A 21,442-nucleotide genomic window follows, 5' to 3' on the forward strand; every position below is an offset into this window, starting at 1 on the left:
CTAATTATACCTATTAAAATATTATGGTTACAGGTTTACTTTTTTATATTTGAAGCTGTTTGAGGTGCGACATCCGAAATTTGCCCTTAAAAAACTACAACTTTTGAACGAGAATCAATAACTTTGCTATATTTATGTTTTATGTCAAGTTGGAAAGGGTAGGGCTGTTCTCTTGGGTTTTTAAGAGCGGAAGGTTCTAATTTCGTCTTTCATTTTGTTTCATGAATTTTTTCAATCAAAACGGCTAAGCTTGACTAAATAGCAATTCAGATGCAGCAAACTGTTAAACAGTATTGTCGTTGTAATGGCCATTGAGCTTTCACGGACAAAAACCTGGGAAAGAAGAAAATTAACTCGGATTCAAAATTCGAGATGGCAAAAAACGGCTCATTGGCCAAATTTACTTTAAAAAACGCAAGCGAACAGAGTGCGAAACCGAAATACGTTTCCAAAATAGGGATGTAAAATAAAAGTGCATTAAGTTATCATTATAATGGATAAAAAAGAATAAATATTAATTTCGTGTCCAAACTTTTCGTTAAAATAATTGATAAACACGAAAATATTTGGATCACTAAAAGTAAAAATCATGAACACAAAATATACTTTATTGTAAATAATATATTAATTACTTTAATAAAAGTACATTTGAAATGTCTAATCTAACTGCTTACAAAGACAATTCCGATAACCTCATAAACAACTCTAGTAATGTTTGGGGTCAACTGATTGACTTTTACAACTAGCATTATTCTAACATCTAGCGAATGACAACTACACTTAACTGTGCTTAAGTTTATGCATCAAGAGCATATATTCTCACTCCTCCAGAAAGGTAATTAACGTCAGGATAAACTTTAAAATCAAATAATAGAAAACACAGGAAAACTACATCTTACTAGAAGGGGACTGAAAATATAAGCTTGTAACGAATTGCTTCATGTAACTGATCAATATAAAATATATGAATAAAAATTATAAATTTTTAAATGTATGTACAAAACCGTACACGTAGCCACTAACTACCTATGTACAAAATTAATAAAATATTAGTCCAACCGAAATCGAAACAGCTGTAGGTCTGCACGTTTAAACGGACAATGGACTTGATATTTTCATTCATACCGCCTTGTACACCATCTAGAATAATTTTGATGAGTCCAAAAATATTAATTTTAATCTTATCGATATCGTGATCATCTTATTTAAACGAACAATCTCCAATATCAATCAGTATAGAAGATGAAGTTCGATCAGTTTACAAAAATTTACATTTTATACACCCTTAAAAATGTTTGACCAATTATTCAAATCGCGGTCGCTTGTCATCGGATCCCTCTGAATCATCTCCCGTCCGCTTTAAGTCGTTGAGATTAGCTATTATAGCAGGTTGGAGAGGTATTTCTCCCGAATTTTCACTATTTACGGACAGCGTCTCCGCTTCCGGAATTGAAGATAAATCGCTGGAAATCTCTTCCTCTCTTGGTGTAATTGAGGACAAATCGAACATATCTGGAGGAGGTTCACTCAGGGAACTGCACATTTCGCCACCTAATGTTGATAAACCTTCATCAATAATGTCGCGTTCTTCCGACCTGCGCGAACTTCTGCAATTGAAAAACGATTCAATTCAAGATAAACTAACAGTGCTTGCGGCTGTTTAGCTATACCTTGGTAATTTGGTAGAACCGATACTAGATTGGCTATCGTCTATTATGTCATCTGCAAGCATCGACATTGAATCGAGTTCTCCAAAAGTGTTTGATTTTACAATTTCTTCCTGTGAAGATGTCATCGGGTCCAACATCGGCAAAGTACCGAAATTTGGACTAAAGCTACTTGAGCTACTTTTTAACCTGGTATTTATTCGTATTTTTCCCGAATCTGAAGAGGCACTGCCCTCCGGCTAAAAAAACGCAAACATGCCTTTTTGGATTCAACAAGTACATATCACTGTTTATAGCTTTTTTCACTACCGTAAAGTGTATTGAAAATGTTTTAAATAATTTGACCATCAAGCTGAAAAATTTGAAACATCATACCTCAACAACATCTTCAGTGAGCAGGGGCATACTGGTGCTGTACGACTTCTGCGAGATCCCAACAGATTCTTCTAGGCTGGGCAACGAATATGCGTAGGATGGGCTGTTAATACTACTAGTCACACTGTCTGGCATAGGAAGGGTAAGTTCCAAAGCTCCCAGACTGGCCGCTTGCTGATTGGCGACAGTTTGCGAAATATTCGGATCGGTGATTGTAATTGGTAAGTCCACGTTCTTTGGAACCTAACATAACAGTTTTCGTCAGTTCACTCTGCAAACATTTCACATTGTTCCTTGCACATACCTGACTTAAAATATCAGCTTCCGCGTCAATTTTCTTGCTGTTAGTGCTAGGGATTTCTAAAGGCGTCATTATAGGCGAGCTCAATGTCAAGCTCGTCTCTAACACATTTCCAACGTGCATGGGAAAGAGGGCGCTTCCCGGACTTACTTGGGAGGGAGACCCTTTTAAAATTGATGAGTGAACCGTTGGTTGATCGGTCGATGGAAACACGTCTGTGTTCGCCAACGCCGCGGCCAAAATATCTTGATTTGGCTTATGAGATGCGAACAATGAACTACTAGTAGTATCCTGCAACAAACATCATTTTTAGAAAAGCTAATTTGGAGACAAATTGTCATTACACAGCTTCGTTAATTAGTGCGTCAAAGTGCAGAAAATTCGAATTTTAACAGCACATTTATCAAAGTTTTTGTGTTTAAGAAGTGCATCATAAAATATGTTTTATGAGAAGAATGTAGTTTTCCAATTATTTCGAAAAATATAAAAGGTTTGGTGCTGCAGGGTATCGGAGAATTCGGTGCTGTACCCTAATATTTATATCGTCTACTAAATATTAAGGACAGTCTTAAACTCTGCTAAAATTAAGCAGTTCCATATCAATTTAAATCCTACCGTATTGCTTTCGGCGGTTCCAAGAACAGCCTGAGCAGAAGTATTGGTTCTTATTAAAATTTGCTGTCCATCCGCCTGTACTAAAACATTGCCATTCTCAGCGCTTGCCAAAATGTTAGCCAAATCAGTAGTTCCATCTGAAATGGATTCGAGGAATTTTCGAGTAGCAGTCGGGTCGCCTGTTACAATCAGCTGTTGGCCACCAGGTTCTAGAAAATAATAGGAATTAAAAATATTTCCCTATCGAAATAAACAAATGTAATAATTTATAATGACATACTAGCTACATAGAAAAATTTCCCCTTTATCAAGTTGAAGAAAAAAGACATGTTTTTATGGTCTTCTAATGCAATCACGAATTTTTAGTTCCGAACTCAATCGAGAAATATTAAAATTTCGGTTATCCTTTCAATAGTTCCCGATGTTGCTGCTCATTCCAACGTTCCGACAATAATTGACTATTTTGTTATGACTACGTAATTGTAAATTAATTCTCCATGCAGATGCCAATGCTAAAGGCCCGACGAATTTTCAGTTCCGAAATCCATCGGAAAATGTTTAATTTAATGAAAATCGGCAGAAATTTATTTTAAGCAATTTTAAGTGAGAAAATCGGTCTTGATTTTTCCCTAGAAAATTGCCTTAATGGTACTACATAATTTCAATATCTAACTAACAAAAAAAGGAATGAAATCAATAACAAAATAGAGTTTTTATAGGGCGGTAAATTTTTTCTTACCTCCAGGAAGAATGCCGTCCCCAATCACCACCTGTTGTTCTACTGTTATTGACGGAACTGCGGGCTTGTGCTGTTCAGTATTACTCAATTTCGGTTCTCGCTGGCTTGCTTTGAGCGCCGGAAGCTTCGATTTTTCATCGCCCTACGCAAAACAACAATAAGTTTACCACTGGATTAGGTTAAGAATTTAATTCTTACCGTCGACCAATTTTCCTTTGAAGCTGTAGTAGACACAGTGGGTTCCGCCGTGGGCTTTACAGCAGCAATGGTACCTTGAGTTTGATCGACTTGTAGCACCACGTTATTGATATCTCCACCAACACCTAAACTCGGGTCCAGTGACATTAGAGCGTCATTGTTTAAAGGTGTTAAATTTCCAGATTCATCAACGGTAACCAGCATGTAAGATTGAGGCTGGCCATCAACTGTTTCACTGGGAATTGCTGAAAGAATTCGTAGTAGTCAGAAAATATTTCACAGAGTTGGAAACACACAAAACAAAACCACTGCTCACCTAAAATTTGCCCGACAGTTACGGTTGTAAGATTTCCCAGCCCGTCTTGAATCACGACTTGTCTCAGTGGGCTTTCCGGTCTCTTATTTTCAGTTTCATTCGATGGAGCTGCTTGTTTAGTCTCGGTTTTCAACGAATCTTTCCCCTGTAAGACAGGAGCAATAGGCTGGTCCATTTTCTTAGATGCAACCTGTGTTCGAATGATCTGATCAGCCTTTAAGTTAAAGTAATTTACGTAAAACAGAAAACAACCCAGCCTTGTACAGTTAAAATACGTACCGGAGTTTTAGCAATTTATAAATTAGTTCCTTACCTGTAGTTGTTGAGACATCGTCGAAATGGGGCCTTCCTGCAACTTTGGCGTCTCCTCCTGCGTGGCGGCAACAGGAATTTTGCTTTTAACATGTTCAATTTTCTTACTAGGCGTTTTTCGAATTGCCGACGATCTGTTGCAAATTACATTACTGGTACTTGGAATTGGCCTGCAAAATTGCATGATTTTTTTATGCGTTTATCACTGATGTTCGCATATTAACATTAAATCTACGACGGACAGTATAAGTAAATAGAAAACCGAGGGGGATGGTGCTGCTAAAATTGCAGTCGACAAAAATGTTTTTCGAGAAACAAGAGCTTAGCTATACCGAAAAGGTACAAATCATACGTGGGCAGAGTAGTAACAACAATACAACTTTTGTAATTTGCACAAGTTAAAAAATTGTTCTCCTGGAAGTTTGATTAAATTTACCTATAAGTCCGGTATCGCATACAGGAAATGCCAATTACCTCTGAGAATTTGCATACATCAACGTACATTTTTACTGGAAAATAAATAAATGAATACACACCTGTTGGTATAATTGATAATCTCAGGCGTTTTGTTGGCTTGCTGAAGTCTTGCGCTAGCTTTTATTGCCTCAAGTTGTTCAGCCACTTGCCTGTCTAGATCGGCGTCGTCTGTTCCTTGAATTTTTCGCACCTTAAATAAGAAATTCATTATATTAATGTGTGCATGTTTTGCAACTTTTAAAGAATCAAACATTTTTGTTTCACTTACAGTCTGCCCTAATTGATTCTTGATTAAAATCGTCTTCTGTGGCTTAGACACCGGCCGCTGAATAGTTTTCTTTGGAGGAACAACGGTTTTGGAAGCTTTTATAGCAGACATCAGCAAACCTCCTGTAGTAGAAACTGATGCGGTTGCTCCTGTAATTAATAACGATTGTGAAATTTTCGACTAGCAAATTGATATTTGCCACTAAGCAACAGCGGGAATTATGTGAAATTAACCCGATTAAAAAATGAAAAATTCCAACCTTGTGAAATAGCGGCTGTGGTTTTGACTGCGACCCCACTCGAACCAGCAGCAGCTACCGCCGCTGCAGTCTCCAACAGAGCTTTCGGTATCGCGCCTTTAATAATGGTTTTAGTTTTGCAGCCAGCTTGTCCCTGCATAAACACTTTCTGTTGCTGAGGCGTCAGCACAACCCTTGTTTGCTGTCCTTGTGCATTTGTAACAATCATGATTTTATTTCCCACAATTTGACTTGGATCGGATGCTGGCGCAGTGCCAGACTGGGTCATCTTGTGGGGAATAGTGGACTTTTTTATTGTTGAAGGCTTCATAGATTTCACCTATGTGAAAAACGGATTTAGCCAAGTGGAATAATACAATGAGGGTAGTAATACATACTAAAGATGAAACTGATAAGTTTTTTGGGCTATTAGGATCGCAAAGAATATAATGTATTCTAGATGTTTTGCAAGCATGGGCAAATTCAATGCTCAATGCCCGAAAAGCCCATCAGTTTTGATTGATAAAAAAACCATTTTGATACATACTTGAGTTGTTGCCGGAGTCACAGCTGGAGGTACTAACACATATTTCGCCGGTTTACCGTCAGCAGTTGTTCCGGTAGCAATAAATGCCGTAGAACCAGCCTTGGAGAACTTGCTGAATGGAACAGTCGCTGAGGGTGTAACAGCTTTCGTCACTTTGGATGTTAGTTTATTTGATACTGGAGTAACCGAAGCTGAAGATGTAGTTTTGAAGATTATCTGTTGAGGAAAAGTTCGATTAGAATTAAAACAATCCCTTATCTAATTTAAAAATGTGTTTCCTTTATCTCATCGACTATAGAGATTAGGTCTTTAAAATTGAAAAACTGTGCACTAAAACAATGATAGAAACTTAAATGTTTGTTGAGTAAATTACCTGTTTTGTTCCTAAAGCTGTAGCGATTTTCTTTGGTAAAGTAGCCACAAGCTTTTCATTGGGCTTAAGCTTGGGCATAATGGCAGATTTAGGCACACCATCTTCGGAAAGAACTACCGGCATGTTTTGTATACTTTCCGCGGTGAGAAGATCGTCGGATAGCACTATAGGCATGGAGTTGATATCGAAAACCGATTCATCTGAAGCTGCTTGAATTTGGACATGCTGTAATTGCCCTGGACCTTTTACAACTGCAGTGGAAGCATGTGGTACAATTTCTCCTAAAACAGATCCTGCAAATCAACAATTATTTCAGCCAGAATGTGGATTTAATACCTTTCGCAGAAATGATAGTTTGCTGCAAGATTTTCGCTTTTCCACTGGCTTTTGAACGAAACTTTGCAGGCTTCTCTACTGGCATCGGCTGAGCAACTTCTTCCTCAACCGGTTTTTTTGCAATTTTTGGAATTATAAATGCGGTTTCGATGTCTTCCACATCTTCATATTGGCGCTTGATGCCTTGACTAGTTTGCTTTGCTGCTGCGGTGGTTGTTAAACCTGCAGGTCTGAAAACCAGAAATACATTTCACTTAGCCGAAAGCAACTAGAACTATTTCCATACATTATGCATATAAGTGGAATTTTCCTGTTTCTACACGATCCTACTCCAAAATGACAATAAAACGCAAAATCTAATTCTGTTTACGAGCTGGAGAACGTATGTTTTACTTAATAAATCAACAATTAACGTTTTCAAAAAAATTCCATGTGTAAATATTTAGCAAACAAGGAAATCTTTTACTTCAGGCAATAGAACCATACGGTTGCTGTGAATCATGTTTTTAAGTGTAGTAAACAAGGTGCTAATTAGTTGCCGTTTATTTGGGCGATGGGTGCTGTAGTAGTTTTCATTAAACATTTTGATAAGGATTTTTTATAAAACTCTAAATATGAGGCCGAAATGAAAGGAATCGTATACAATAAACGACTTACCTGATAATCTGTTCAGACAGTATAACGGGTTTGCTGCCTGGAATTTTGGAGGCAGCTCTCTGGCTTTTGATAATAATCTTTTGTCCGGGTTTAGGGACACCAAGTGAACGCTTTATAGTTTTACCCGCTAGTAATGCAGGCAACTTTTCCGCTACATTAACGTCACTTTTAACCAATATTTTTTGCGGCATCTACAAAAACGTTTTAATCTAGCAGGTTGTCGCATGATAGCAATGTTAATTTCTTACCTTAGAGGCCATAGAAAGCCTTTGCAGCAACTTAGGTGAATCCAATAGCACGCTCTCGGGTTTGACTTTATTAGACAAAACGATTTGTGAAGGAATTGCATCTTCAAAGTCAATTATGCCCTGTACGGTGCTCTGTTTATCATAATTATCAAAAGAGGTTTTGAATTTCTGTTCTGATCCGCTGGAAGTTGTAGATGAGTTCGAATTGCCTTCCAATATATCTAACAGCTCTGACTTGAGAACATACGTGTTCGGTTGAGTGAGTAGCGGACGATTATCGAACTCTTTCACCATAGCTTTGGTAGTAAATTCCGTTCCGACTGTCTCAGTAGTTTTTGTTTTAATGTCAGTTGTTACTTTCACTTGAGTAAGAGACACTGATTTTGCTTCCAATTTTGGAAAACCTCCCGAAAACGATCCCAAACTACTCGGTTGTTTTTGGTTGATTATTTTTTCGCTAGTAATTTCAACTTGTGCATCTGCTAGATCTTGTTCTGACATTACTGTTGGAGCTACTGAAATGGGAACCATTTCAGGTTGTTCAATCAGACTTGATCCGGAAACTCGAGAATCCAGTGAAGAAACCATTCCTTCCCTTTTAACATCAAACTGAGTAGGCATTTCACTCAGTAATTCATTTTTAATTTCTGGTAATTGAGACACGTGTTCGGGTTTTAGCAAAAATGATTTATTCACAATGGTTAGACTATTGTTATCGTCAGTTTCGTTTTTTCCTTCTACTTTCACTTTGGACTCTAAGTTATTATCTGATATAATATTTGTACTAGAGCACGACGCTTGTGGAACAACAGCTTTATCATCTTTTGTACTCTCACTTAGAAACTGATCACCACTAATATCGGGTTTAGCCGGTTGTTCCCCAATGTCCAATTTTTCCTTTTTACAGGCCCCATGTTCAATAGGCACAGATTTCCTTTTTCTAGCAGGTTTCAGCACATTTGCTGAATCTTCTGCCGTTGCACCGCTTTTGGGCTCTTCACTTACTGATTCAGTCAATTCCACCTTTTCAACGGAAACTTCAACTTTGTTAGACGTGTCCTCAACTTTCTGAAGCCTGTCAAGTTCCTGATGGAACAAAAAGCTTTTCTTCTTTGCCAAGGGTGACATTTGCGGCAATTCGATGACCTTTTCACTTTTTTCTATGATTTGGCTGTTCTCAAAAAGCTTTTGCATTTTTTTCTTGGGAGTCTCTAAGATGCTGTCTGAAACCTTGTCTTTAACATCAAAAACAACAGTTTGATTAGACAGTGCACTAACATTTGCATCTTTTGGAACTTCAATTTTCTTTTTCTTGGGTGGAACACACTTCTGAAAATCGACATTTGGCATCGCGTTTTTCTCATCTAAGACCGCAGTAACTTCAGACGAATATTTGATGCTGGACTCAACCTCCTTATCATCAGATTTCTGCGTGCTTTTAGAAGAAGTTTCCGCTGCATCCAAATCATTATCATCTAAAGAATCAATCTCTTTTATAAGTCCTTCAATATTATTTCTGAAAGACGATGTTATAAACGAATCATCAAAACTCGGGAATTGCAATTCATCTGATTTCTTCTCCGGAGAAAAGTCGTCAGAAAAATAGTCTTTTAAAACTTGAGTACCAGCAACATTTGCGCGTTTCGATTTCTTTAGAGGCAAAATTATATCACTCTCAGTCAAATGGGAACTTGCATTTTCGGTAGCATTTGGATTATCAGTTTTTTTTATCACATTTGAGGCCTGAGGCTCAGCTTCTAGTTCTTCACAAGTCAATAATTGCTTATTGGCATTTTCTTTTAACGGTTCATTATCTTTCTCCGTATTAGCGTAACTACCTCGCCTTGACCGCTTACTTTTCTTTGGCGGCACTGACTTCAAGGATTCGCTTAGATCGCTTATTTCTGTACTTTCTTCTTGTGTGGTAATCGAGGGTTCGGGCTCTTCATGTTGAACTTTAGTGTCACAAAGCTCTGGACTTTTTTGTGAGGAAGTTTGTGCCTTTGTAATGAAAGAACATTCACCAAGAATGTCAGTTTCACTCAGTTGGTTATCAAGCTTTTGAATGTCTTCAGCTTGATCAAAGCTAGGTGTTACTGCCGGTTGCTCAGATGTTGCAGGCTCACGCTCAACGCGTTCATCATGTTTGCCTGCTTCCGATTTCGATTTCTGTGGCACATTTATTGATTCATGTTTGGTTACACTCAACTCACCTTTTCCAATGTTTTCAAGTTTGTTGCTATCAAAAGCATTCAAATTATCATTAACCGCTGATATTAAATTGCTTATTACTTCACCCACAAGTGTAGTAGAGTGATCTAGTACGTTGAGATTTTCTGAAGTTGGTATCTTCGGAGTCTCTTTAAAAGCGCTAGATGAACTCTGCTGGTTATCTGGTGTACACGTTTTCCAACTCATTTCCTCAACAGGTACTTGATCTTTTTCTACTTCATTTATATGAGAAGGTTCTAAGTCTTCTTTCGCGGTCTCAATGTGTTCCAACGTATCAGGAATTGGCTTGACCTGTTCCTCAGATTCGTTATGAGTCGAATTATTTTCAGTGGTTTCACGGTGATCAGGCTTCGCTGTTTGGAGTTCCGAAAATTCTTCTGAAAATTCGTTGCTAAGGGTTTTATTTTCTTCTGCAATGGAGGGAATCACTGACGTATGGATTTCCTCGCCAAGAACCAATACAGGTTTTATAGAAACAAGTAAATTGTCACTACTTGTGTGATCAAGCGGCTGCTGATTGTTGGATGCGGGGACTTGGGATGTGGCGGTGATACCTTCATTTGCCTTTACTAGTAAAGCTTCCTCATTAGTACCCATCCTGCCTTCAATTGATTCTATCGGATCTGAGGGTTCTGTTACAACTTCAATCTCACTGCTTAACGATTGCTCTACATATTCCATTTTCGCAACTGAACAAATGTTGTAAAATTCCTGATCAACAATTGTTGTGGCAATGTTTACTTCTAAATCTGTTGTTTGTTGATCATCTAATGCCATTTGAATGTTCGCATCTTGTTCAGTCGGCCTGATCTGAATATTTTCAGAACCGCTTGCAAAACAACTTTCATTAAAATTTGCTTTTTTATCCACTCTATCATTGCTTATAGGACGTTCACACGATATCTTTGGAACATTACAATCGTTCCCCGTTACTATTGCTTTATAGGAGTTAATTTCGGTATTTGTTGAAGATTCTGATTGTGGGTTGTCTAATAAAACTTCCTGTGGTATGTCAACACTACGATTCTCGGATTCCAATGAACATTGCGCGATCTCAATGAGCACTGGGGACTTTGTAAATGACTTTGCGGTACTCTTTCTTGAACAACGTTTTGTTGGAGGTTCCAAATCTTCAGTTGAAGTTGTTGAAAACTCCATGGAAGCTTCAGCTGTTGCATTCTGCGGCACGTCAGTCCTTTTGAGGACAGAAGTTTCGGAATCAATTAAATGAACTTCTGAATTTTCAAGCAATATTTGCTGAGGTTTGTCGTCACTTTTCTCAACTGCATCAATTGGACAGTTACCCAGAAAAACATCCTTATTCTTTGCTTCCTGAGTTTTCTCGCCTAAAGCTTCCGAGGTTAACAATCCACAAGTACCTATTCCTGCGTTAGTATCGCTACCAGCCGCATCAGATGAATTACTCCCCAGCGTTGCCTCTGTCGTTGTTTCTAACTTACTCGCTTCGACCGTTTGCTTTTCTAATTGAATTGCGTCTTCAATTGATGCATTGTTATGATTTTCCGGCTTGGTTACTGATGGAACCGGTTCAACAGTACTTTTTCCACCCTCGGTTGTGGCATCGGGCTCTGCTTGTGATTCAAAACTTTTTTGATTATTGCATGAAGAAGTAACCACGTCCCACCTATTTTTCACCGCTTTTGATGCACCAGATCTTACCTCTTTAGCTTTTCTTCCATAAGTCACATCGCTAACAATACCGGTAACGGAACAAACATCTTGCTTGCGAGCAGATAACTGTGTTTTAGTTTCTTGATTTTCTTGCAATCCAACATCACAAGCAGATTCATTTATTTTCGAATCAATTCTGGCTGCTTCTGTTGATTCTTCGACTTTTGAAGATAAGTCGGTTTTGTGTGATACTTTTTGACTCCTCTGTATTTTAGATCGCCTTCTTTCTTTGGATGGTAAAGTTTTTTGGATTATGGGAAGTTTATCTTCCTTGCACTCAGTTGATTTAAATGCTGTGAATTTGTCGGATTGGCTCGAACTTTCAGAAATATGAGAAGCTGAAGCAGTAGCTGGATGTATGAGCTGCATCTTTTCTCGATCTCGAACACTAGTCTGGTTCTGTTCACTTCGCCTTGTATGCCTTTTGCTTGGCGTTGGGCGGCTTGCATGTTTTTCCGTTTTGCTTGCTATGTCACAGATGGAAACGCTTTTGTCAAGTTCGGAAGCTTCGCTGGATTTATTACTTTTATCTATATTTTCAGCTTGCACATCTGCTACCTTTTCAACACTAACTTTGCTTTCAAAGTTACTTATCCTACTACTCCTAGTAATCCGCTTTGATTGAGATTGATCATCTGAAACATATGTGGAAGATCGCTTGTCTAAAACATCCACCGCTATTTCATGTTCAAGCTTTTGTGATCGTCTTCGCTTCGAAGGTGGTTTATCGGGTAATGGAATATCAGCAATCGACTCGAGCTCTTTAGAAAAATCGAATATTGGCTCTTGGTTCTTAATTTCCGATGTCGATTTCTCAATCAGTCCAGAGCAAGTTTCCTTTAACTGGTCCTCAATTGGACGTTTTTGTTCGGTGTTCGAAGCAGTTAACTTGCAACTAACGTCGTCAGGACTCGATGGTTTTGTATCAGCATCATCCAAATTACCTTTAAACTCTACAGTATCCGTTCCACTGTCTTTACCAGCTACAGCTTTTCCATCAATTCGCAACGTTTTCCCGCTTCGCGTTTTAGAAACTATTTTATCTGGCAGCGCTTCCGTACAATCAGAAGACTGCATCGTTAGATCTTTAATAATGTTATCACTAGCTATATCAGCACTCTTAGTAGGCTCAATGACATTTTCTGACTTTCTTTTACTGCCTTCTACAGCCAACGTAGCACAAGTGTCTTCTGCATTCCCTCTTGCTTTCCTTCGTAGCCGCCTTGGAGATTTTTCCGCAAAGGACGTAGTTTTTAAACTAGCTGGCTCTTCAGGCACATCACTTTTTGGGTACCCAATAGCGGGGACTTCTCCACCAGATTCTTGAGTTTTCGTCGTTTTCTGCAGTTTATCAGTGTCGGTCTCTTTTTCACTTAGTTTAACCGAAGACTTTGAGTCGTTTTCTAACGCTATCTGGCTATCTGGCGACACAGTTTTGTCCCTTTTGTTGCTTTTTCGTCGAGAACTTTTTCTAATTTTTGACGTGTTACTCGAAAGTGCGATTTCGTCACTAATTGAACTAACGCTATTTAACGCTTCTAAATTGATATCGTCTTGTGGCTTCGAGTCTATTGAAACTGATTTGTTTCCATCATCTACTTTGATTGCGACAGGAGCATCTTCTTTCATCGGGGCGCTTTCATCATCAGTATGTGATAATTCCTTTTTGTTATGCGACCGGGTTCTTCTAGTATTATCAGCTGGTTTGATCTCTTCAGACTTGTGTATTTCTTCACGTTTCTGCTTGGTTTTCTTTGCCGATTTTGGTGAGACATGTTCATTATTTGAAAGTATACTTTTTTCAATTAGCGGACTGGCTTCAGGAGACAGATCTTGACCAGAAACATTTTTATCAAGCTCCTGAGTACCTAGTGCCAAAGCTTCTCCTTCGGATGTCGATTTTTGTAATTTATTTTTTCTGTTACGTGAAGGAGTTGCCTCGGAAAGAATAACACTGTTGGGTTGATTTTTTTCGTTCTTCACAGACCCTTCTAAGTCGCCAGTATCTTCTTGAGAATGTTTCCTTGACCTGCCTCTCCTCAGTACTGGTTTCAACAGTACCTCTGCCTGTATGGAGGATTCAATCTGCTCCTTAGCTATACTTTCCGTAGGGAGGTCCTCTATTTCAATAATATTTTGTTCACAAACTTGCAAGTTTGTATTTGTTTTTTGATTCGCATCTGCTGATGGTTCTAAACTAACTGAATCTAGGCTACCGGAACTTGGGCCTTCGGCAGCTTCGTCTGTTTTACTGACCTCGACTGTTTCTTTTTCTTCCGAAGTTATAACGTTACTTTTCGGACTATTACCAATTAATTCTTTTCGAGCAGAAGATTCATTTCCATCGGAAACCATGGTTGGTTCACGTACAGCTGCAGGTGATTTTGAACAGCTTTTGGATTTACGTTTTTTCGATGTATGTTTTTTCTTTTTTTGATCCGCATCTTTGGATTTTTTACATTTGGTGTGTTCAAATTTATCACTATAGTCTTTTTGCTCTACTTCTGGTTCAATACCGTCACTAGTCCCTTCAAGATCCTTTCTTAGCTGTTCAAGTGATATCTCACTTTTCTGTACCTGAAGCTCCAATATTTCTTGAACTTTGTTATCTTCAATAGGAGATATTCCAATATCTTTTGTCAATGCCTCCAATGCTGCGTCAACCGCTATTGCACCATCATCGCTAATCTGTTGCACAAGTTCTACAGTTTTTTCAGTCTCCGGTTCTGTGGCGAATTCAATAAACTCTTCCGAATCCTCTCCAATCACAAGTTGTCGAACTCGCCGATGTTTGGTTCTCGTTTCAACCGCAGTCTTATCACGAGCCAGGTCGGCAATTTGGTGATTTGGCTCAAGAACTAACTTTTGCGTATCATCTTTCGCACCCTCATCTACATTTAAAAGTTTTACGGAGTCTTGTAAAGTCACTTTATCAGAAACTTCCAGTGCCTGCTGGGAAGGGGTAGGTTTGCTATCAATACTTTCATTTTCCTTAAACAAAAATATTATATATCAGACATTGATAAATTAATATGTAAATCTAAATCTTCAAAAAACTGTGAACTCTGAAATTACGTTTTGGCATCTTGCTTGAAACCAAATTAAATATTTCCAAAACGTTTGAAAACAAATTATTATTTCATTAACGTAACTAAGTTGAAGGAATTTGGTGAATTGTGCTATCGTAAGACATAAAAATCTGTTTATGAGAATAAATATAAAAATGTTGCATTTGAATCTTATACTGGACAAAAGTGTCGGATACATTAATACGTTACAAAAAATATAATTTAGAAAGGAAAATAAAAGACTAAAATAATATTCAAAATTATATTGCCACCATTCTAATTATAACAAATTCGTGCAGTATTAAAGATGTAAATAAACAATTAATAAGGCCAAATTTCTCGAACGTTTTGTAAAATAATCGTTAAAAAATCTGCTCTCTCGACTGATATAATTTTGAGATGAAAATCAAATGATTATTTCAAAGCTAGATATGTTAAAATATACTTAAAATTAAAAATCATCTATGAATCATTGAAAGTAAATACCTCTTTTTCCTTCCTCGTGTCTTCTTCGATTTTGCGAAACCCCGCCTCAAAGTCTTCAAATGACGTGATAAACCTCTTCTTGGAGGTACCACTCCTTGGAGAAGCCGTTTCCTTTAAAGTGGTACCTCCTTTGTCAGGAAATTTTATGGTCCTGGCATCATGAAAATTTTGCTCCGGTTTCAGAGTTTGGGCTAAATTTTCCAAAACTGGCACCTCAGTTTCATCCATTAGTTCTTTAAATGTGTTTTCTAAAGATGTGTCATCTTTTTTTGGCGGTTTCTCTTGCACTTGACTGTCATCAACAATGTCGACTTTTTCTATTGCTTCTGGCTCAGCTTTAAAAATTTTTAGTTCTTATAAAATGATTAGCAATGATCTAAGAATACATACAATGTTTAGTGTAACAACTAAACATCTCGAACTGATTAATACTGAATATAATGTACAAACTGTATGTACATGGAATTGTTCATAAAGAAATGTTTGTTTTCAAGATTTAACGAGTACATGTTCCATAAAAAAGTTAAATTGAAAATTTTATCAGATGATATTAAAAGAAATTTAAGCGATACAATTTAAAAAAATAATTAGTGATCTGAGTGGCTGGTCTATTGGAATAAAAAGCGTATTTTTATAGAATTTCCGACTAATATTTTTTCATTTGCCCTTATTTTTATCGTGTCGAAATTCATTTATTCGTTTTAACTATGTACTATCTACCTTTAGACGCTTCATCTTCTATTTGATTCTGTTCCATAAGCTCTGATATACTAGCTCTCGGTTTTTCTGGGATGACTCTTGGAATTTTACGACCTGTTGATGCTGGAAATAGAAAGTCTTCCTCGTCCTCCTCTTCATCAAAATCAAAGCAGTTTTTAATGTCGTCTTGTGTCTTTTTTCCTTCAAAATCGGATGAATTATCCAATACTTTAGAAGTGTCCGAGGATCCGTTTGGAGTAACTTTATTTGCCTGTGTATCTATTAAATGTTGAAATGTTAATAAAGGGAAACAAAAGCGTGTCAGGAAAAACATAAATACAAATAATTACATAAACATTATAACTTTTCCATGAATGTAAATAAACCCACCATTATCTCCAACTTTAGGTTTGAGATTTTTGGTTTTAGAAGATTTTTTGCTTTTTTCTGGAGTTTCGATTTCTTCAGTTTCCTCATCTGTGTCATCCCATTCTTCCAATAAATTTGTGAATTCAACAGAAGACTTAGATGCATCCGCCGCCACTTTCTTTTTGCGCTGTTTCGGTTTTGGTTGCTGCACTACTGCACCTACAGTCTCAGAGTCGCTGTCCGACAGTTCAATATGCTTCACTTTCTTACTTTTCCTTTTAGTTATATATAAACCTAAAAACGATACGCAAATCGGTTTAGCTAATATTAGCTAAAACAAACGTGCCCTACTCAAGAACACACCTTAAATACATTTTGCTTAAACCAACCATCTAAATATATGATTTATAAAATTACCTTCTATGTGTATTCTACTATGCCAAAGCAGAACGCGTGGTCTGCTTGTAGAAAATGAGCATGAATGACAAACTAAAACTTCTTCAGGTTCTTCATTATCCGAATCGGGTTGTATCATGATGTAGGCTTTATAGTCATCATTGCCAAGAAATCTCCGGTGGGTAATAAGGGAATCATTGCCTTTTGGTACGGACTCTGAATTATAAATAATTTTTATTTTATATATGGTGAATTTAGAACTATACAAGTGAATATATAACGAATACAGACTAAAAATGTTCTGTCTTCTTTCTAATTCCACCAGATTATGTAAACTGCACTTACTTCTGACGGCTGAACTACTTTTGCCTTTTTTTGAAGTTGCATCACCAAAAATTTCATCATAGTTGATCTTTTTATTAGGTAAATATTCGGGTTGACTTAATATGTTAGGGTTGCCATTCGTTTTTTCTTCCGCAGTGCCAATATCTCTAGGAAACGTGGCTAAATGCGGAAGTTTTGCACGAAAACCGGCTGAAGATAATTTCAATGTAAATCAGTAATCACACCAGTAAAATATTCTTAGATAAAACTTACCCATTCCTTTCTTAATGAAATTAATCTTTTTTTCGCAGTTGTAAGGGTGGATATTGGACCAATGTTTGATATACTCACTGAAAATTAATGTCTGATATTAAGCTCACAAGTCACTTGATCCATTTAGTCCAGAAATAAATAAAAACTATTCGCAAATATTTTCACCCAATTATTGGATGAGTTATACATATTGAGTGCTAAGCTTTTATAGCGGTCATAGATGCAAAATCGCTGTTGATTTCCAATCAGATCGACATTGAATAATACCTATATAAAACATTTTTATATCATTAGAAAAGTCAGTATGTATAAGAGGTATAAATTTGCCATAATTATCAAGAAGGCAAATTCCTAATTTTAGATGTTTCAAGTGTGAAAACAGTTATTAATCTACTTTCTAAAGAAATCCCTTGTAGAAGATTTTACAGCATATTAAAAGAACTTAAAAATTAACAAGTGAGCACAACAAGTGAACATAATCAACCTGTATAAAAAATTTACTGACTCAAACAAGGGTTGATCTGAATAAAGACATTCTTGAAATTACCAGCATATTGAGAATTAACACAGTTAATGGGTATTATTGCAGATAACTTTTGTAATATAACACTAACTAAAATAATTTTATACATAATTTATTTTGCAAGCCAGCAGTTGGATTAGCATATACATATTCAGGTAGATTAAGTTCAATGTATAGAAAATCGTTTAGGTCTTGTGAGTTATTTTAGTGGAACATTATAGGGGAGGTATTCAAGTTGACTTCTCAGGAGCTACTTTGAGGGTACTTATTGTTCTTGGTGACATGTACGAACCGAAAACACATCAGCGAGTTTTGGTAATAAAACGTGATTAGTAGTGTCGGTTACAAGGCTAACGGTTCCTTCCAATAAGATGATATTGCTATCAGGGGCTGATTGTTAACTCCTTTATGACTTTAGATGGACAATAATATAACGCTAGTAGTTAGTGTAGTGAATGGCGCGCATAAGTATAACAGATAGAACTTACTATGAATCTTCTTCGAAAAACTTCACGATGACCAGGGGACGCTTTTTAAAGTCTGATAGCATATCACTGGGCAGGTCTTCCTCATTTTTTACCTCGCCAGGCCACCAGTAGCCACTCAACTTTACCCAAACAATATCCCCTTTAATGTAGGTAGGAGGGCTACCCTCAATAACACTTCCCTCGAACATGATGCAAAGTTATTAAAACCAACGAGGTCTATAACCTAAAACATCACTCTATAGAAACTTTTCCAACTTTTCCTGAATTCCCAAGCACAGCGAGCTAGGTAGATATTGTTGTGGTCTGACATATAGCCGCTCAATTGGTTGGTTTGCAAATACCTGATAAAGTTTGCTTTATTTCTGTTTGTAAATCAAAACATCACGCACTAGCTTGCACTCCAAATGAACTGCAATCCACTAAAGAGTTTCCTTCGTCACATGGGACACAAATTTGCCTTAAAGCAGTCTCACAATGTTTGTTTTTTGCGAAAATGCGTAACAATGGTCATTTGTCAAGGGACGTTCATGATTTACCCATGATTCCCGAGTACTTGGCGTCGCCATGTTGCCAACCGTAAATTGTTTAAATAATGTCGAATTTTCAAAATTCTGAACATAGGCAATGATACTAATAGCTGATTAATTTTCCAAATGTTATCTTGCTTCTGAGGGAACCTTCGAAGGTGACAAATATGGCGCAAGTGGAAATTGGAGCTGTTATAAAATGTATGTTGTATTGGTCACCATGGCTGTCTAAATGAATAGTCGTTGGGCGATAAACTGCAAGGCCTGGCTAGGTATAGCTCTCTCATTTTGCACATATTAGACGAAGATACCACACTCATTGGATGGCGTACGTTTGACATTATCATTCTTATCTTCAAGAAAAGCAAGTATCGGTACGGAAATTTCCAAATTTCTAGATTCTAGATAGTCCGGGCTCAAGGTTCCTAAAATATACTTTAAGATATATAATAGATTTGTTTTTTGAAAACCCATTTTTTTTAATCCATCCATTTGTCAATATCAATTGAAATTATTTCAGTTTTTGGAAAATGCCAAAATGTGTTATTATTGTAGCTCACAAAAATATAACCAAAAAATGACAAAAAGTGAACGAGTTAATTTTTAATCATTTACTTCCTCACATAAGTATATGCATAAGTTTTATAAACAATTTTATATCCTAATAGTACCTACTTTATATGTATATCCTTTTTTGAACACCTAGTCTAACACCAATTGATCCGTATGATCCGTAACGTTCCTATCTTCAATTTCCTCAGCTTTTTCCAATCCCACTGTATATTGAGCTTGATAAAGTTGAGTTTGCTTCATGGCAGTATACAAGCAGAATAATAAATGCATGGACTGAATCTTGTTTTTTGCTTTGGGAATTTGGAAATAGTTACAAACAGTATCAACGTAGCTTGATAGTGGTTGGTCTTCGTTGGGGCGCGGAAAGCCAGCTTCTTTAAATTTCCGTTCCAAATCCTCTGGCCATTGTTGCATCAGATCATCAATATCCGGCATAGGTCTAAAGTAGCATTCCTTAATTAACTGAGTAAACGCAATAACAGTTTTTGGGCAGCTTACTGAGAATATCGGACTACTGGAGAGCATTTACTCTTATGCAGATGCGATACATCTTTAATCCACTTTTCAATCACTTTGGAATTTTTCTCAACGTTGCTAATCTTTTTCACTACCTTTAAACAAACAGGCAAATAGATAATATTAACTGATTAAAGGCAATACCCACTATATGCTTTTGCTCACTGCTGGTCATCAGACTATCATTTTTAGCTCTGAGCTGTAAATGTAGCAAAGCAGGGTCGCTCTGGTTTGAGGCTGGCTCATCCAGCACTACGAGGCCCAGTTGCAATACATTCTCATCAAAAACTTCTCCACTAGGAGTGGTATCTGGAGGAATGACTTTAAGAAAAGCATCAATATCGCCCACTGCCGGCAAAAATTCCGGTATAAAAGGCTTAAATTTGTATTCAGTGGCCACCTTCGCAGGACTGTACCTACCAAGAAATTTTGCGTATTTTAGTGACTACTGGCCGATTAGATTAAATAGATCTCAATGTTACCTTACGATATACTCAAAAAGCTCTGCAACTTCGGATTGAACTTGCAAATTGGCGAATTGCGCTGGATCATATTCCCCAGGATTTTTTTTCTCTTGTTCCTCATTTCCACTGTCCTCGCTATCGCTGGCATTCGAAGTCTTGCCGCGATTAATTCCTAGTCTTCTGTTAGAAGATGAAGCGGATTTTCTCCTTGGCAAAGCCTCTGGTTTTCTACTATTCAAGAGGGTCTAACAATTAAACAATTAAATAAAGTATAGTAACAGGCGCTAAAAACAATGTTACTTTCGGGTCCAGAGGCTGAGGTGGCAGTTTCTTAGGACTAATGTGACTCAAGTCTTTCGAATTTTCCGGCTCGGAGTCTGAAAATTCGGACTTCAGGTCGAATGGCTGGACTTCATTTGGTTGCTCGTCTTCATCCAAGTCTTCATCCTAAATCAAATCAGAGCCAGTTTGTTGCAATAGTTAACAGAAAAGCAAATATTTCGTAGATCTCGATGGAATTCTAGTTTTTAAATAAAATATTTACTTACGTTCACAATAGAAAATGATCGTTGCATATTTAAACAATAAAAATATTTTTCTATCAACTTATTTTTTATTGAACAGTCCAGAAAATCATGTATGAAGCGATTTTATACATATATTTAATCGATTTTAGAGTCCAAACTAATGTTGTTGTTTTGAGCTGCCAGGCAACAATCATTGAACGCATAATCTTCTACACCATGTTAAGGTCTAAAAGTATTAACGTATTTTACCTAAATATTCATTTGTACAGGATAACAAAATAATTTATTTATTTTATTATTTTATAATTATATAAATATTATAGAATAAAAATTTATATTTCGCCACTTGCGCCATACTTTCATAAGCCAACAATAAAAAAAATTCAACATTAACTTTATATTTTAAAATTAACTAAAAAGTACTTTTTGTATCGAAAATTCTAAATATTGATTGATATCAATAGAGCCGAAATTATGTAAATAGAAAGATAAAAACTTATCTATTATTAAGTTTAATTGCTCAAAATTGTAGCCTAAAAGAATGGCAAGAAATATTTGTTTCTTCGAGTCTTTTCCGCTAACATAACTGCAGTTATAATGTTTCCATGGAAAACCTTG

At 36.9% G+C, this 21,442-nt stretch overlaps 2 protein-coding genes across 3 annotated transcripts; both read right to left on the reverse strand.

Annotated features, from left to right (window-relative positions):
* Positions 1-592: 592 nt before the first annotated feature.
* On the reverse strand, positions 593-18,775 carry LOC109543149 (titin homolog). Of its 2 annotated transcripts, none has more exons than XM_019912708.2 (25): positions 18,559-18,775; positions 18,218-18,440; positions 17,207-17,283; positions 16,955-17,143; positions 16,631-16,825; positions 16,235-16,507; positions 15,866-16,123; positions 15,146-15,480; positions 7,668-14,582; positions 7,420-7,610; positions 6,763-6,992; positions 6,427-6,707; positions 6,054-6,269; positions 5,528-5,846; positions 5,269-5,417; positions 5,060-5,190; positions 4,525-4,693; positions 4,212-4,401; positions 3,896-4,140; positions 3,698-3,839; positions 2,959-3,167; positions 2,347-2,634; positions 2,043-2,285; positions 1,671-1,906; positions 593-1,607 (listed from the first exon to the last, which is right to left on the reverse strand). In XM_019912708.2, exons 2-25 carry the CDS (start codon positions 18,403-18,405, stop codon positions 1,304-1,306), a joined length of 11,973 nt encoding a protein of 3,990 aa, XP_019768267.2. In that variant the 5' UTR covers positions 18,406-18,440; positions 18,559-18,775; the 3' UTR covers positions 593-1,303. The 2 variants fall into 2 exon arrangements, with proteins under 2 accessions (XP_019768267.2, XP_019768266.2); XM_019912707.2 differs by having other exon boundaries at positions 6,427-6,719.
* LOC109543150 (intraflagellar transport protein 46 homolog) lies at positions 18,556-20,992 on the reverse strand. Its single transcript, XM_019912709.2, has 7 exons — positions 20,846-20,992; positions 20,598-20,744; positions 20,316-20,542; positions 19,982-20,249; positions 19,816-19,928; positions 19,420-19,756; positions 18,556-19,169 (listed from the first exon to the last, which is right to left on the reverse strand). Exons 1-6 carry the CDS (start codon positions 20,870-20,872, stop codon positions 19,447-19,449), a joined length of 1,092 nt encoding a protein of 363 aa, XP_019768268.2. The 5' UTR covers positions 20,873-20,992; the 3' UTR covers positions 18,556-19,169; positions 19,420-19,446.
* Between the last annotated feature and the right edge of the window lie 450 nt (positions 20,993-21,442).

This window comes from Dendroctonus ponderosae, unplaced genomic scaffold (genome assembly GCF_020466585.1).
Source record: "Dendroctonus ponderosae isolate FM_Combo_2020 unplaced genomic scaffold, Dpon_F_20191213v2 Dpon_F_20191213_177, whole genome shotgun sequence".
In the NCBI taxonomy this organism is placed as follows: Eukaryota; Metazoa; Arthropoda; class Insecta; order Coleoptera; family Curculionidae; genus Dendroctonus; species Dendroctonus ponderosae.